Source organism: Podarcis melisellensis (genome assembly GCF_964234715.1).
Source record: "Podarcis melisellensis genome assembly, chromosome: 4".
In the NCBI taxonomy this organism is placed as follows: domain Eukaryota; kingdom Metazoa; phylum Chordata; class Lepidosauria; order Squamata; family Lacertidae; genus Podarcis; species Podarcis melisellensis.
The window spans coordinates 82135360-82153033 of NC_138531.1; the positions used below are offsets into that span (position 1 = coordinate 82135360).

Here is a 17674-nt window from a genome sequence, read left to right on the forward strand (position 1 = left end):
TAATACAGTAACAGTGCACATACTATTTTAGACATGCTTAAATTTCTCTTAGGACAGAACCCACATGGTCAAGAGTTTGCCATAAGTAAGGGATGGAGTTGTCCCTCCATTAGGTTTACATAGCTTTAGATGTGGGCATATCAACTCCTACGCCCAGACAACATTAAACGAGACTATGTTATCACAGGCAAAATACACCAGAAGTGTGTAGGATTTAGGTAACAAATAATGCAAGTGTATATTAATATGCTTCAGGCTCTGAGGATCAAATGAATTTTGAAATTGGAATTTCAGGCCAAAATTATGTGCAACTGTGAATTTCCAATTGGAACTTACTTCAATGGGACTTACTTCTCAGTAGAGATGTATAGGACTGCACTGTTATTCTCCAATAAATTTGGCTCCGCTTTCACTGCTTAACACATTTGCTAACTAAACCTAAAAATGAAAGAGACTTCCTAATTACAAAAGCAATAATAGAAAAAGAATTTATTTTCAGATTATTAAAACTGAGAAATACATACATCTCCGAGTAGTCCATCACCAACATTTACAGGATAATTACAGGACTGGAAAGAAACATTGGTCTCTTTCTGCCTAGCTACCTAGGATTAATTCAAGAAACATTTTCTTTTCAAAGGAAGCACAGGTAAACTTTGCATTGAAATGCCACCACAGAAATGCTCTTTACTAATCTAAAGCTTACTGTGTTTGCCACTTCACAATCACATTCATTTGATATTGTGGCAAGTTGCTTTAGGATAAAAGATTTCATCCTACAGTATGCAGAGTATAATGTTTCTGTGTAAATCATTGTGGCTCATGTTGGAAAAACCAACGTGTGCATGAAAATCTTCTCTGCAACAAAAACACCAACTCTAGAGCATTTTAAGTCGTATTGTTTATGCATTTATTCTGTGCCACTGGAGTACAAGATGCCTTAAAGGAGACAAAAGAGGCAGAGCAGGATAAATGTGGTTCTTTTTCATTATGCAACTGTACAGTCCTCATGGACCAGTGGAGGAAGACAGTAATTATTATCATCTCCCTTGGCTTATTTCATTTCTTGATTTGTTCTTTTATGCCCTGGTGCATACTGGAAATTACCTCGGTAAATGTGTTCTCATAAGGTGTTATTTCATGTAATATGCTATTCTAGAAGAAATCATAAACAGGTTACGGGGCCAGAAATCCGGAAGGCCCGTATGCCAAAGCCCTCATTTGGATAATCCCGCAGTCAGAAGACAACTGGGGATGAGGAACTTCTCATTAGCAACACCCATTTATGGAATTCTCCCCCACAAAGAGGGGAGAATTATTAGCAGTAAATGCTAATAAAAAGGAAGCATTCCTCTAGGAACAAAACAGCACAGTTGGTGAAATCCTCTGCATTTTTGTGTAGAAGTTACACAGTGTAGAGGTCACACTGAATTAAATGGAACTTGCTCCTAGATTGGTGAGTATTGGACTGTAGCCTGTGTGTCTAACATAGTCTTTCTAAGCGGTCTCTAATTTTAGATTCAAAAACTCTAAGGCTAACAGATAAAGTTAATCTTTACAATCTAATCTTTATAATAAAAAATGCATATTTGTGTGTATTCTCTCATTCCATTAAAACATTTAGAAATAAGTTATAAAAATATTTTATGTCCCCAAAAATACCCTGAAGGCCTTATTTTAAAGAGTTATTGCTCATATCCATGGACTGGCGGGCATCAGCCACAGCATCAGGCACTCGAACAGTCATATTGTTCATAGACTTCTTCAGGCAGATCTGACAACCCAGTCGAGATCTACAGAGGAGAAAAGAGCATTTACATAAACTTGTATAAATGCATGAATGTGGCAATATTTAGGGGAGGGGAGGAGGTAAATTCAATGGGTTGTATCCAACAAAGTTTTACTCTGAGTACTCCTGTTGAAATTGATGGACCCAAATTAGTTATGTCTATTGTTTTCAATAGGTCTCCTCCAAGTAGGATTAGCACTGGATACAGCCCATTAAATATGATATGTACAAGGGCAGAAATCAAGGAAGAAAAGGCTTAAATTCACATAAATTAGCTTGTTGTAATTCTTGTTGTAGTGTATTTTTCATTTCTGTTGGAAGCCGCCCAGAATGGCTGGGGAAACCCAGCCAGATGGGCGGGGTACAAATAATAAATTATTATTTTTATTATTATTATTATTATTATTATTATTATTATTATTATTATTATTATTATTATTATTATTATCTTCTAACAACCCTGTAAGGTAGGCCACCATTACTAACGTTTTACAGTGGTACCTCAGGTTACATACACTTCAGGTTACATATGCTTCAGGTTACGAACTTTGCTTCAGGATGAGAACAGAAATCATGCTCTGGCGGCGCGGCGGCAGCAGAAGGCCCCATTAGCTAAAGTGGTTATTCAGGTTAAGAACAGTTTCAGATTAAGTATGGACTTCTGGAACAAATTAAATACTTAACCCGAGGTACCACTGTACACCTAAGGCTGAGGGAACATTTCCATTCCCAAACTGTTATTCTAAGACTGAGCTTCTGGGTTGGTTGGTTGGTTGGTTGACTGACCAAATTAATAGGCATGGAACACCACAGGAGAAGACTATCTGCCAAAAATGTCTGCTTGTCAAGTCACACTAAGAGAAACTGACAAGGGAAATGTTTTTGGCTGATAGTGAAAACCTGCATTCAAAAATATAAAGAAACTCAAGAGTATGGATTTGCTTTTGGCTCTTTCGTTGTTTTGAACAGTTGATTCCAAATTTTAGAAGAAGTCAAAGAAGCTTTAGAGCCAGAGCCAATCTTACAGGTAGGAGCCTGCATCATAGATTGATAAAGTAAAGAGTAACCCAGAGGATGCATGGCTGCTTTTACTTTTGGGTATCATGATTAACCATCACAAAGGGAATGTGTCATAGGAAGCTTTCTAGCCATGCATTTCTTTCCTTCCCTGGCAAGGCAGTGAGTACATCAGAAACTTTTGCTTCCATTTTTAGTTAACTACTGTTTAGTCCTAAAATGTGGTTAGTATCAACTAAGGTTTGTTGAAACAAGTCAGCTTCATAATCCATAGTTTGAAATTGTCTTGTTTCCAATAAATCGAAGTTATGATAAGCCACTGTTTGCAGGGTTCATATACTTAGTATGACCTACTAGGTATGTCAGTTCTGGAGTGATACTATAAGATCATTTGGTAGATTTTAAGCTGGTTTCACGTTACCTGTCTGTCAATCCATAGGCAAGGTCCAGCATATCCATTTCCTCATCAGTGATTGCATCTAGGTTTTTAAATATATTGTCTTCAAAGATTAAGTGGCAAGTGGAGCAGGCAAGTGTTCCTTCACATGCACCTAAAGACAAACGTAACAATTAGGCAGACTAATAGGCAGACATTTAAGACTTCTGCATTAAATTCTACTGTCGGTAAGATGACTTAACAAACTGTGCATAAGATAATACTGAAGCTAAGATGAAAGGAATTGGAGAACCTTTGGCCAACTTTGCAAATCTTTCAGAAGTAAAGACAGAATGTAAAGCAGGCCTATTTCCTTTGCAGTCTTCGCTGCTGTATTTCCCCCTGCCCTTTGCTATCATATCATCATATCTTAAAGAAACTGGGTATATATTTACTATTCAAGTGGAGGGTAATATGTATCTTAAACTTGACAAGTGGGACCGAATGCAAAATGTTACAGCTTGGAGTGCCTCCCTCCCACTGGAGAGCCAGTGTGGTGTAGTGGTTAAGAGCGAAAGACTCGTAATCTGGGCAACCGGGTTCGCGTCTCCGCTCCTCCACATGCAGCTGCTGGGTGACCTTGGGCCAGTCACACTTCTGTGAAGTCTCTCAGCCCCACTCACCTCACAGAGTGTTTGTTGTCGGGGAGGAAGGGAAAGGAGAATGTTAGCCGCTTTGAGACTCCTTCAGGTAGTGATAAAGCGGGATATCAAATCCAAACTCTTCTCCCCTTCTTCTTCTTCTTCTTCTTCTTCTTCTTCTTCTTCTTCTTCTTCTCCTCCTCCTCCTCCTCCTCCTCCTCCTCCTCCTCCTCCTCCTCTTGTCCCACCCAAGACAATTTGCATTCTGTTAGCCACTAACCACTCTGTTCTCATTGTGGGTGGGTGTTTGTGTGGGGTGTTTCATAGTGGTCCTGTTTTGGCTACAATTATATTACCAGCTGAGTTTGCAATTAGAAGGAATGATTTTGTTTAAAATGAACGTAAGGTGTTCCTTAAACTTCTAACATAAAAATAATTCATCAACCACAGAGGGGTTGCAAAATCCTGGCTTTCTTTCTCCTTGTTAAAGATATTTTAGAAAACATGAACTGCAACAAGTATTAATAACCAAATATTGGGATAGTTTCTGTGAAATATGCATCAGGTAATAATCGGCAACAGAAATAAAGCCAAAATCATTAAATATAAAAATGTAGTTGTAAACACCATCTTAAGAGCAACAGAGCATTATGCTAAGGGAGGGAAGATCTGCATGAAGCAGGCAAATATGTTTTAGTCTTTCAGGAGCAGTAAGCTATCTAAATCTGCAATGCCCCCTAGTGACAAAATTAAAGACACATTCCAACAGGAAAACTAACTTTTTCCTAACTTTCTAGGTATTGGTTGTTTTTCTTGTTTTCCCTTGTTAGTTAGATAACTGAAAATTTCATATATTGGCATGTCAAACAGTATAGTATGGGCGCATCTTACGCACATTTAACTTGCATGATTTCAACCAGAGAAATTGGAAACATATCCTGAATAATAAAATACAGTTACCTTATAGTCATGAGGCAACCCATTAAATTTGGAAATCTCTTGCAAAATGCACTGTACTGCAGAATAAAATTAAACCAACAAAATTTTTGGGAAAAGACAATTTCTTCACGGAAAGCTACCATTTACCGTATTTTTCGCTCTATTGGACGCACCGGACCACAGGACGCACCTAGTTTTTAGAGGGGGAAATCAAGGAAAAAAATATTATCCCCCCCCCAGCCCCAAAGAGAAATGGAAAGGCTGCACGCTTCCTCTTTAGCCTTGAGCAGCATCTTTAGCCTTGCGCAACGGGATGGATCGTGCCCGCTGTCCACCGGGGCTGGACTAGATGACTCCTGGGGTTCCCTTCCAACCCTACAATTCTGTGACCTCAGAAGTTGTTGGGGGTCTCCACCACTAGAGGCTTTTAAGCAGCGGTTGGGGGACCACCTGCCTGGCGTTCTTTAGCTGTGATTCCTACATTGTGAGGGGGCTGGGCTAGATGACCCTCGGATGGCCCTCCCAACTCTATACAGTCCTACACTTCTGCGGCAGGAGATCCACAGCCACTTCACACAATGCCCACTCCCAATTTTCACTGGAGAGACATGTGGCTTCACTGTCTAGGTAGGTACCCCCCTACCTGCCACTCTTCCCTCACCCCACTTAAGCCGAGGGAATTCCTGCCCAGAGAAGCTCCCAGGTGAGGCAAGGGTTAAGATCTACCTCTGGTAAATGGCTTTGTATCCTCCCTCTTTCCCTTTTCTCTTCTTCTTCTATGCTAGTTCCTTCTCTTGTGTTTTGTTTAATCTGCTTTTATTGTATACTAAAATAAAAGCTGCAAAGTTTCCTTTTTTATAATATTCCCCCTCCTCCAAACTAAAACATTAATCTAGATAAAAACACTGATCCAGAGGAAAATAAGGGGGTGGAGAAAGGACGAAAAAAGAAAAAGAGGTAGAGATAGAGAGATTTTTAAGAAGTTGGCTTCTTTAGCCTTGTGCAACCTCCCGCGGCTGGAGAGGCGCGCAAGGCTAAAGAGGAAGCCCAGGCAACAAGCAGGATGGATCGCACTCGCTGCCCAGGTCTCCTCTTTAGCCTTGCGCAGCCTCCCACGACTAGAGAGATTGCGCAAGGCTTTCCTAGAGGAGGGAGAAGGGATTGACTGGCCACATCAGTCCCTTCTCCCTCCTGGGGAAAAGCCCGCAAGAGCCGCGCGAAGCTTGTGTATGGCTCTTGGGGGCTTTTCCTGCTTGCCTCCCCCCCTGTAATCACTCCATAGGACGAACAGACTTTTCCCCTTGGTTTTTAAGACGGAAAAACTGCGTCCTATGGTGCGAAAAATACGGTACTCAGAGACCAGTGTCAAATGAAACTCATGCCTGTTTCAGAATGCCCTATTTTGGTTAAAATTCACTGGCTTTGGAGCTCTCTAGTTAAAACTCATCTCTCCCATTCAAATCAGTAGGACCTAGAGGAAAGCGTCCAAGACTAGATCCAACTAGTCAAACAAAGTAAAACAATATTTCCTTCCCCTATGAACTCGTATTCTCTAGTTACAGGGAAGTACTTACCAAATCCATCTATATCTAGGTTGTTATCAATCACAACATCTAGAAGAGAGTCTCCAACCTTCCCTTGGGCTGTTAGCTTGTCACCATCACGATTTATAAAGTGCACAGTAACTTTATCTTCTGAGCTGAAAAATAATAAAGAAACAACGATCTTTAGCAGCCTAAAGAAATTGTTCCTCTGCCAAACAACTCTTGATATCAGAAAGTTTTTCCTGATGTTTAGTCGGAATCTCCTTTCTTGTAACTAGAAGCCATTGGCTGCAGCTCCCTCCTTACATCATTTATTCTCTAATCACCAGGTTGAGAATCACTTTCCTTTTGTGTGAAGACAGAGGCAAAGCAGGTGTTGAGTAGTTCTGCCTTCTCTCTGTCACCCAATAGCGTTTCTACGTCTTTTCAATGCAGAGGACCTAGCACATTCTTGTTCTTCCTCTTACTTCGGACGTAGCCAAAAAAACCTTTTAAAATTATTTTTAACCCCTCTTGCAAGCATGAGCTGATGTTGAGCTTTAGCCAGTCTGACCCTCACCTTGCAACTGTTGCCTACTCATGTATACTCCTCCCTTGTGTTTTCCTCTTTCTTCCACTTCTATACATGCCCTTCTTAACTCTCATCTTATTTGTAAATGCAGCCACACCAGTTTCCACAAGATGCCTAAGGATATTAGTTAAGCAACCCAACAACAAACTGGGAATATTTGTGGACCACTTTGAGGAGAAAATTGGTTGAAGATTAGAACACTTTTGATAAATATGGATCCTTTAATGTAGTTATAAATATATTTAGTGTACTTAAACATATCCTAAAACATTTTTAGTTCTCTCTAGTTGAGACTTTTATTGTAATTGCTCAGTTTCTTTAGTAGTCATTGCTATCAGAATTACTGAATGCAACTTCTTATTGTGATCCCCTTAAAGTGGAGAATGTTCTCTGAAAAAACTCAACTTAAAAACTACCGTCCTATCTCACTCCTAAATGTGGATTATAAAATTTTTGCAGACATTTTGGCAAGTAGGTTTAAGAAAGTTTTAAATGAAGTGATTCTTAAGGACCAAGCAGGCTTTCTCCCTGGTAGGCATTTATTTGACAACACAAGAAACATCATTGACATTTTGGAGTTTTTACAGATTAATTCAAACACAAGAGCGGTGTTGATTTTTATTGATGCGGAGAAGGCCTTTGACAACATTTCTTGGCTGTTTATGAAGAAAAATTTGGAAAGGATGGGAGTAGGGCGGGGGTTTGAAAATGGAATAGAAGCAATTTATTCAGAACAAAAGGCTAAATTGATAGTAAACAACGTGGTGACAGAGGAGTTTAAAATTGAAAAAGGGACACGACAGGGGTGCCCTCTATCTCCTCTGTTGTTTATTTCAGTCCTGGAGGTGCTACTGAACATGATTAGAAATGACCGGTTGACACAGGGAATTGTGGTCGGAGAGAAACAATATAAACTGAAAGCTTTCGCAGACGACTTGGTATTAACATTACAGGAGCCAGCCTCTAGTACTAAAAGAGCGTTAGAATTAATTTCTGATTTTGGTCGGGTGGCGGGATTCAAGCTGAATAAACAAAAAACTAAAGTTTTAGCAAAAAATTTGACAACTACTGAAATAGAGGAGTTCAGAAAAGAAACAGAACTAAATGTGGTTAAAAAAGTAAAGTACCTAGGGGTGCACTTGACCTCCAAAAATTTGAATTTATTTAAGGACAACTATGAGAAATGTTGGTCAGAGATAAAAAGAGATCTGGAAACATGGTCAAGATTAAAACTTTCCTTGTTGGGCAGAATAGCTGCTATAAAGATGAATGTATTGCCGAAAATGCTATTTTTGTTTCAGTCCCTCCAGATCGTGGATAAGGTGGAATGTTTTGGAAAATGGCAGAGGGATTTATCTAAATTTGTCTGGCAGGGCAAAAAGCCCCGAATAAAGTTTAAAATACTAACAGATGCGAAAGAAAGAGGGGGGTTTGCCCTGCCGGACTTGAGGTTATATTATGAAGCTGCAGCCCTCTGCTGGTTGAAGGATTGGATCCTATTGGAGAACACCGACGTCCTTGACCTGGAGGGATTTGATAATGCTTTTGGGTGGCATGCATATTTGTGGTATGACAAGGTTAAAGTTCATAAATTGTTCAAAAACCATATTGTCAGAAGGGCAATTTTCATGGTCTGGTCAAAATACAAAGACTTATTGGAGAGTAAAACTCCGAGGTGGCTCTCACCGATGGAGGCCAAAGCACGTAAAAGACTCAATATGGAGGCCCACTGGCCTAAATATTGGGAAATAATTGAAAAAATTGGAGATAAATGGAGGTTACAGAGTATGGAAAAGTTAAAAAACAAGGTGCGAGATTGGTTGCATTATGCTCAAATCCAGGAAGTTTTTAAAGCAGACAAAAAAGTGGGTTTTCAGGAGGAAAAATCGAAACTAGAAACAGAGTTGCTTGAGCCAAAATCCAAGCTAATTTCGAGAATGTATAACTTGCTGCTTAAATGGAACACACAGGATGAGATTGTCAAATCCTCTATGATAAAGTGGGCACAGGACTTGGGGCATAACATTATGTTTGAAGACTGGGAAAGGTTATGGAACACCGGAATGAAATTCACGGCATGTACTGCCTTGAAGGAAAACATTATGAAAATGATATACCGGTGGTACATGACCCCAGTCAAGCTTGCAAAGATATATCACCTGTCCGATAATAAATGTTGGAAATGTAAGGAAGAGGAAGGGACATTTTTGCACCTCTGGTGGACCTGCCCGAAAGTGAAGGCCTTCTGGGAAATGATACATAATGAACTAAAAAAGGTGCTGAGATTTACCTTACCTAAGAAACCGGAGGCCTTCCTTCTGGGCATGGTAGACCAGAGGATGGTCAAGAAAGATAGAACTTTCTTTATGTACGCTACTACAGCAGCGAGGATTCTGTTGGCAAAGCACTGGAAGACACAAAATCTACCCACATTGGAAGAATGGCAGACGCAGCTGATGGACTATATGGAGTTGGCTGAAATGACTGGCAGAATTCGAGACTCGGGAGAAGAAGAAACGGAGGAAGTTTGGAAAAATTTTAAGGACTATTTGAAAAAGCATTATAAGTTGTATGAATGTTAAAAAATGCTCCTTTCTAGGAAGGTATACCTTCAGTATCGGCAAATTTCTGAATTGATAAATAAGACACTATAAGACAGAAGTGAGGTAACGAAATATTTTTATTGTGTGGAAATTAAAAATTAATGCAATTGTATCAAAATGTTTACAACAGATAACACGATAAAATGGAAGATATATTGTTATGTATAAAACAAGTCAACAAATTGCTGAGGTTTTGGTTACACAGGGAATGCAGTGCTCGGGAGATGGGGGAAGTCCATTGGATTTACGGAAGTATGTATTTGAAAGTGGAAATTTGTTTATTAAAAACCTAATAAAATATTTATAAAAAAAAAAAAAATAAAGTGGAGAATGTTCTCTGCTTAAAAAGCCAAGGTATAGATGAGCTCCAGCTACCTGCATACTGTCACTGTACGTGAGCAGCAAAATTAGCAAGAAAGCTAATAATTATTATTATATTATATTATATTAATTATATTATCTTATATATTCTTATATACATATATTCTTATATACTTATATATTCTTATATACATTCCCCGCCCAACTGGCTGGGTTTCCCCAGCCACTCTGGGCGGCTTCCAACAAAATATTAAAATACAATAGTCTGTTAAACATTAAAAGCTTCCCTAAACAGGGCTGCCTTCAGATGTCTTCTAAAAGTCTGGTAGTTGTTTTTCTCTTTGACATCTGGTGGGAGGGTGTTCCACAGGGCCGGTGCCACTACCGAGAAGGCCCTCTGCCTGGTTCCCTGTAACTTGGATTCTCGCAGTGAGGGAACCGCCAGATGGCCCTCGGCACTGGACCTCAGTGTCCGGGCAGAACAATGAGGGTGGAGACGCTCCTTCAGGTACCGTATACTGGACCAAGGTTGTTTAGGGCTTTAAAGGTCAGCACCAACACTTTGAACAGTGCTTGGAAGTGTACTGGGAGCCAATGTAGGTCTTTCAAGACCAGTGTTATGTGGTCTCAGCGGCCACTCCCAGTCACCAGTCTAGCTGCCGCATTCTGGATTAGTTGTAGTTTCCGGGTCACCTTCAAAGATACCCACTGCCTCCTAGCTATGTCCAAACAAAGAAGCTATGTTAAGAGCTTCCAAACAAAAATAAATATAAAAGTGGTTTAAAAGTTGGTTTTCAGAACTTTTGTTTGATTGGAAGCCATTAAATTAACAGTAGTTAACCATGGATGTAACTGAAACTCTGCTTTGTAGCTTTTTATCTTTGGTATACGGTTGATAAACTGCATTATAACCAAAGTTCTCTAGCTGGTTTTAGAGATTAAAAATATAACAAACATTATAATCAAACAATAAAATGCAATCAAAGCAGTGCCATCATAATATCACAACTTGCTTTTAAAACAGAGTGGAAAAGGAAAAGAAATCTTACAGAAGCAAACCAATACCAAACAGAGCACAGCAGCGTTCGAAACTCCCATAGTTCTAGGCGCATTTTGTGACAGGGAATTTCATTAATACAAGCAGTTTCTGAGCTCTGGGAGAAGTACTGTGTCTAAGATTTCAGATTAAAACTGCTGCTGCTGGAACGAAAGGACCTTTTTCTGCCTCCCCACTTCTAGCCATTTCCTGAGGACTGGAGAAGGGACCCTAATAAGAAGATTAGGGGGTGGGCAGGGAAGTATGGCTTTGCAGTCTTCAAATGAGGACTAGACCATGTGAAAAATGAATATAAGATTTTAAAGGTAAAGGTAAAGGTACCCCTGACCATTAGGTCCAGTCATGGATGACTCTGGGGTTGCGGCGCTCATCTCGCTTTACTGGCCGAGGGAGCCGGCGTACAGCTTCTGGGTCATGTGGCCAGCATGACTAAGCCACTTCTGGAGAACCAGAGCAGCACTGGGTACTGGCGGTACCTATTTATCTACTTGCACTTTGACATGCTTTTGAATTGCTAGGTTGGCAGGAGCAGGGACAGAGCAACAGGAGCTCACCCCATCACGGGGATTCAAACTGCCGACCTTCTGATCAGCAAGTCCTAGGCTTGCCACCCATGTTCCTTATATAAGATTTTAGCTGCAGTTAATTCATTTTCAGCTTTGTATTGTTATTAAAAAGGGCACCTAGACATTCTGTTGCAGCGCTCATAGCCTAGGTTTAAGCTGCCATTTAGCTACTAGCTTTCATATCTCAGTTTCTAACATTGACCTAGAGCTTCTTCCCAGTTAGAAAAGTGAGAAGAATGCCTAGCAATATAACAGAATAAAGATACCACAGAAAAATATTAAAATGAGATGATGTTGGTGCCATGTAGCCCTCCCTAAGGAGAGCATTTGATGGATGGTGAGCTATTACATAAAAGGTCTGCTCGCTTGTCACCACCCTCCAGACCTCCTTCCCAGGTGGCATGCAGATAAGGTCTTCAGAACTAGTTCAAACACTTATAAGAAACAGTTTCTATCAGATCACTTGCTTGCAATGCTTTCAGCCTCTGTAGGAGTAGCTGTAAGCAAGAGATATACTCCTTTGTTATGGGGACTTGCTTGGCTGCTGGAAGGAGTCTTATTTGTCACAAGCAACCACACTTTTCTTTTGTCACAGTATGAAAATTCGCAGTTTTTGCTATGTGTATGTTTTCTGCTGGCTAGGAATAGGTGATAGGTCAGAAAGAGCTCAGCTCTGATCATTGTAAGTTGCTTAACAGGGAGATTTCGTTTTGTGCACTGCCTGAAGCTTTTCCTCACAGTTCAAGTACCGGTATTTCTGTAATTCACAGGATTCTTTTCTCTATGGATTATTCAATGTGGATCAGGATTTCACAGAAAAGCTTGCGTTTTTCAGTAGGTATAGAACTTTCTTCCTTTGGGGGAAATTGAGCTTTCCATGTTCCAATCATTTAGGGTTTACCTGTTGAGAGAGTTCTCCGATTTCTTTAAGGACTGATTTATCATAGAAGCTCGTTGCCACAATCCAAGCATGCATATGGTTTCTCTCCTGTATGGTCTTTAATATTGTTTATCCCTAGACTAATGCTTTTTCCTCACTCCAAAAATGTATATACTGTAGTTTCCCCTCATGTGAATTCTTAGAAGTGATACAAGGTTGTGCATCAAACTGAACATCTTTCCACACTCCAAAGATTTAAATGTTTGTATGCTTGTTTGCTGTCTCACATAGAGGGAGAATCAAAGCACCTGTGTGCAAGGAAATAATATCTAAGACACAATATGAGAGAGAAAAGGAATGGGGAGGGATGACTAAGGCAAGCAAATTCAAGGACTGATCCCATAAAGCAGTAAACCCTTTCTTGGAATGCTGATCCTTCTATTGCTGAAAGAGCACCATCCAGAACCTTGGGGGAACCTCAAAGTTTGCATTAGCAAAAAAACACTTTAGTAAAACAAGACAAAAGAAAAACATAAGGAAATGAACTCCTCCAAACATCCTAACCAGGATGGTGTAAGCTCAGTAAAATTATAAAGATAATTTTGCTTTTAGAGTTCAAGTGACTGGCCTCTTAATTTTACCTAAGATTTCTGACCTGACCTATTATCACCAAATAGGTCAGGTACAAAATTCTATTTTGTACTAAAAGGACAAAAGTTATTTTAAATCAAGCATGGTGGTATCCCTTATAAAATTATTCAGCATTGTGTGACATGATTTATTATGATGCCACATTCAATATTATGATGCCATTTTCAGTTCTTGTCAAACATCCCCATTCCCTTTCCCCACTCCAGAAGACAGTCACAAGCTGTTCTCAGGAACAAGGATGCATGCCATGAGACATAATCAAGAATGAAAGAGTGACCTTGTTTATCTGCAAAATTCAGTCAAGTATGTGCTAATTTTATGGTTAGTTAACGTCACAATTTTTACAAAGCTTAAAACAACAGCGTTTAAAGATGATGAATTTCTACACACAAACACTCCAAGGTCTTTTTGCTTCGTATGTGGAATTCTATCTACAGCAAGATCAGAGCAGACTTGAAATTCATGCATTTCCCCCCTCCGTACCCCCTAAAAGAAGTAGACAACTGTTATAGGAATATCCTATGTTTATCTGAACATTTATTCATTTTTAAAAAGTATACCCTGCTTTTCACCTCATCTGGGTCTCAAAGTAGCTTATCAAAAATAAAAAATATGCAAAATTTAAAACATAAATGAAAACACTGAAGAATAAAACATCAGCACATAAAGTAAAAAGGCCCCCCGAAATAAAATCATTTTCTCCTGATGTCTATACTTGGCAGGGACAGTGCCTGCCTGACTTCTAATGGGAGTGAGTCCATAGTGTTAAATCCATTACACTGAAGGCACAAGTCCCCATTGACCTGAGTTGTGCTTTTGTGCTCCCATATATAATCTCAGTAATCACCTGGGACACATAGGATTAGGTAATCCTTAAGGTATCCTGGGTCTATGTTGCTCAGGGCTTTATACATTAGCACAAGAAATCTGAACCTGGCCCAGTAGCAGATGGGAAGCCAGTGCAGGTCTTTTAACACTAGTGTCATGTGCTGAAGATACTGTAGTTTGTTCCCACCGCCAGTCTAGTTGCAACATTTTGCACTAGCTAAAGCTACTGGATCAAATCCAGGGGCAGCATCACATAGAATGTATTGCAGTAATCCAGAGCCAGTGTGGTGTAGTGGTTAAGAGCGGTAGTCACGTAATCCAGGGAACCGGGTTCGCGTCTCCGCTCCTCCACATGCAGCTGCTGGGTGACCTTGGGCCAGTCACACTTCTTTGAAGTCTCAGAGTGTTTGTTATGGGGGAGGAAGGGAAAGGAGATTGTTAGCCGCTTTGAGACTCCTGAAGGGGAGTGAAAGGCGGGATATCAAATCCAAACTCCTCCTCCTCCTCCTCCTCCTCTTCTTCTTCCTCTTCCTCTTCCTCTTCTTCTTCTTCTTCTTCTTCTTCTTCTTCTTCTTCTTCTTCTTCTTCTTCTTGCAGTTACCAATGCATGGACCATAGTGGTGACTGTTTCTGTTTTGCAACAGCTAGCATACCAGTCAAAACTGACAAAAAGAACTCCTAGCCACAAATATGGTTCCATGGGATGCTTCCATGAGATCAAGCAGGAACTTGGACAGCTCCATGAGATACAGTGACAGCATTTGGCTCTGGAAGCCCAGAGATGCTCAAACGGGGGTGGTTTCAAGGGTCTGAGTATATATTTTTTTTGCGTATACACAGAACCTTTGGAATCAACCCCCCCGCCCCCCACATAATATGTGATTGTAAAGGTAAAGGGACCCCTGACCATCCAGTCATGGATGAGTCTGGGGTTGCGGCGCTCAACTCACTTTATTGACCGAGGGAACCGGTGTACAGCTTCCAAGTCATGTGGCCAGCATGACTAAGCCACTTCTGCAATTCAAAGATGTATAAAAGCAAAACTGTGGTGCCACAAGTCAAATCCATGTTATGGGGAAATACCACTCTAGTACACACTACAGCACATATTGTACTGTACATACACAACAGCATCTCTTGCACTTTTGTCTCTAACCTACAAGACCTGAGGAGCAAACAGTAGCATAACATGACAAGGGGCATGTGATGGGGCACTGTCATAGCTCACAAGCCTATCATGTTGGAGAATCTCTTTCTAGCCTCACTTTTCACCATCTCTGGATTCTCTCTTTCAAAAGCATCTTCTTCTGTAACCCTGCTCACTGTGGCAAAATTGTAATATGGTTTGGAAAGGAAGCAAGCAGCGAAGCAGGAGTGAAGACCACCCTTCAAAAGGACATGCAACAATTTTAACATGCCTGGAGAAGCAGCAACTATGACATACTATTTACCTTAAGCCCACACCATCCCAGGTACAGTGTGCAACTTTCCTTGTCCTGCATAGAATGTTAAGTTCAGACAAGCGTCTCAGTCAACTGTAAATAGTTGATTATAGTCAGCTTTCTTGTAGAAGATTATGCCATCTTGCATCACCAAATGGTGGTTAAAGAAGGAATTTACCTCTCCCAAATGTGTCCTCTAGACAGCACTGTATGTACCAGCCTAGGCTTGAGGGGCAGTGTGTGGCTATCTTTGAGAGATAGCCTACATGTGAAGAGATGTAAAAACTGTAAGAGAGTGCATGAAAGTAGGATAATTGCTTACGTATATCAAGAATGTGTCAAGGATCTTTGTGCAGTAAAAGTTCAGCCTTGAGCTGGTTTGATAGGAAGTAGGGACCCTGAACTTCTTGCTGAATCAGGCATCCAGTTCACAATGCAAGCATGCTATTCCTCTGAGGAATTGACTTAATTTCTATGCTTGTGTAAAGATAAGGCAAGGGATCGACTCTATATAAGCCTGTATAATTTGCTAAAGTTGCCTTAAACATCACAACTGTGTGCTTATTGAAGAAATTCCATACACAGTAATTTGATCTCACTGACTATGTACCCTGTCCAAACAGTCATCCAGATTTGAGTGTTTGTACCTGTGATAGAAGGGACGTGGGTGGCGCTGTGGGTTAACCACAGAGCCTAGGACTTGCTAATCAGAAGGTCGGTGGTTTGAATCCCAGCGACGGGGTGAGATCCCGTTGCTCGGTCCCTGCTCCTGCCCACCTAGCAGTTCAAAAGCGCGTCAAAGTGCAAGTAGATAGGTACCGCTCCGGTGGGAAGGTAAACCGCGTTTCCGTGCACTACTCTGGCTCGCGAGAAGCGGCTTAGTCATGCTGGCCACATGACCTGGAAGCTGTACGCCAGCTCCCTCGGCCAATAAAGCGTGATGAGCGCTGCAACCCCAGAGTCGGTCATGACTGGACCTAATGGTCAGGGGTCCCTTTATCTTTACCTTTAAAGAGTGGCTGGGGCAACCCAGCCAAATGGTCAGAGTACAAATAATAAAATTAGTATTATTAAATTGACAGTGTGTGAGAGAAGCAGAGTGTGTGTTAAGAATGGGGGGGGGAGGCGAGAGAGCATGAGAGACAGAGAGTGTGCAAGACTTTGCGCTTGGAAAAGCTCAGCTGATAACGCCAAGGTTTCAGGTTCAATGGGGACAGCTGCCTATTTCTGCATTGCGGGGTGTTGGCCTAGAATAAATGATCCTCAGGGTTCCTTCCAACTTTATACAGTAGTACCTCTGGTTGCAAACGGGATCCGTTCCGGAGGCCTGTTTGCAACCTGAACAGAACGCAACCAGCATCTGCGCGTGCGTGGGTCGCAATTCGCCACTGCTGTGCATGCATGTGACCTTATTTTGCGTGTCTGCGCATGCTGCAAAACCCTGAAGTAACCCGTTCCATTACTTTCGGGTCGCCGCGGGATGCAACCTGAAGCAAACATAACATGAGGTATGACTGTATAGTGATATTATAGTCAACAGTTATATGGGATATGGATGTTTTATGGTGGTCTATACTCCCATCATCCCTGAGCTCTGGCCTTGCTCGCTAGGGGTGATGGGAGTTGTAGTCCAACAACATCTGGAGACCCACAGGTTCAGAAAGGCTGTTCTATAGAGACAGAGAGAGGGGGCTCTGTGTGTGGGGGAGAGAGAGAGAGTCCCCACTCCCAGGCCCCCCTCACGAGAGGCAGCCTCCCCTCCGCTCTTGAACCGAGAGGCTGAAGCCGAGCGACCCTCTCAGAAGCCCCGTGAGGGGGGGAAAGAGCGGGAGAGGCAGCAGCAGAAGAGAGGCCGCGAGGAAACGCGCCGCGAAAGGCGGCCAAGCACAGGCTTCCCGCTTACCTGAGCGGCGCCCGGGCCGAGGCGTGGAACAGCCGCGACGGGCCCAGGCTGGCAGCGGCAGCCCAGCCGCCTCTGACCCCGCGGGAGGCCGAGAGAAGCCGGCAGCCGGAGGAGGCCGCAGCCCGGAGGAGAGCGGTGGTCCTGGTAGCAGCCATCACGCAGCGGCGGTAATCGAGGAAGGGACTCTCCGTCAGTCTCGGCAGCAGCGGAAGAGCCTGGAGCTGCGGCTTCCTTTCACTTTCCCCTCAGGACGACTAAAGTCCGAAGGCCGGGCCCTCCCCCTTACGCAACCGGCACCAGCTGCGGCTATTCTCGTAAGTGTTTAAGTATGCGCCGCCCGGCGGCTGGCTTAGAACGACGCCCCGCAAGGCGGGCGCTTTCCTTAGCGTAGGCGGAGCGCTCCCAAGTTGCGCAAAAGGCAACTCTTCCCAGAGTTTGGTTTTGAAGGGCGGCTCTTTCTTTCCCAATTCTCCGCCTCCACCGAGGCCGTCCTGCTGCTTGTGTCAGGGGAGCGCGAAAAAAATACTGACTAAGCCTTGCCAGTTT

At 42.0% G+C, this 17674-nt stretch overlaps 1 protein-coding gene across 1 annotated transcript; it reads right to left on the reverse strand.

Annotated features, from left to right (window-relative positions):
- Positions 1-474: 474 nt before the first annotated feature.
- FDX1 (ferredoxin 1) lies at positions 475-17414 on the reverse strand. Its single transcript, XM_081910197.1, has 4 exons — positions 17129-17414; positions 6337-6461; positions 3228-3357; positions 475-1793 (listed from the first exon to the last, which is right to left on the reverse strand). Exons 1-4 carry the CDS (start codon positions 17281-17283, stop codon positions 1673-1675), a joined length of 531 nt encoding a protein of 176 aa, XP_081766323.1. The 5' UTR covers positions 17284-17414; the 3' UTR covers positions 475-1672.
- Positions 17415-17674: the final 260 nt, after the last annotated feature.

Coding starts and splice junctions, on each gene's coding strand:
- FDX1 (XM_081910197.1), bottom strand. CDS start 17,283: ATGGCTGCTACCAGGACCACCGCTCTCCTCCGGGCTGCGGCCTCCTCC. Junction 6,462..17,128: donor TCGGCCCGGGCGCCGCTCAG/GTAAGCGGGAAG, acceptor ATTATTTTTCAG/CTCAGAAGATAAAGTTACTG. Junction 3,358..6,336: donor CCTAGATATAGATGGATTTG/GTAAGTACTTCC, acceptor GTTTGTCTTTAG/GTGCATGTGAAGGAACACTT.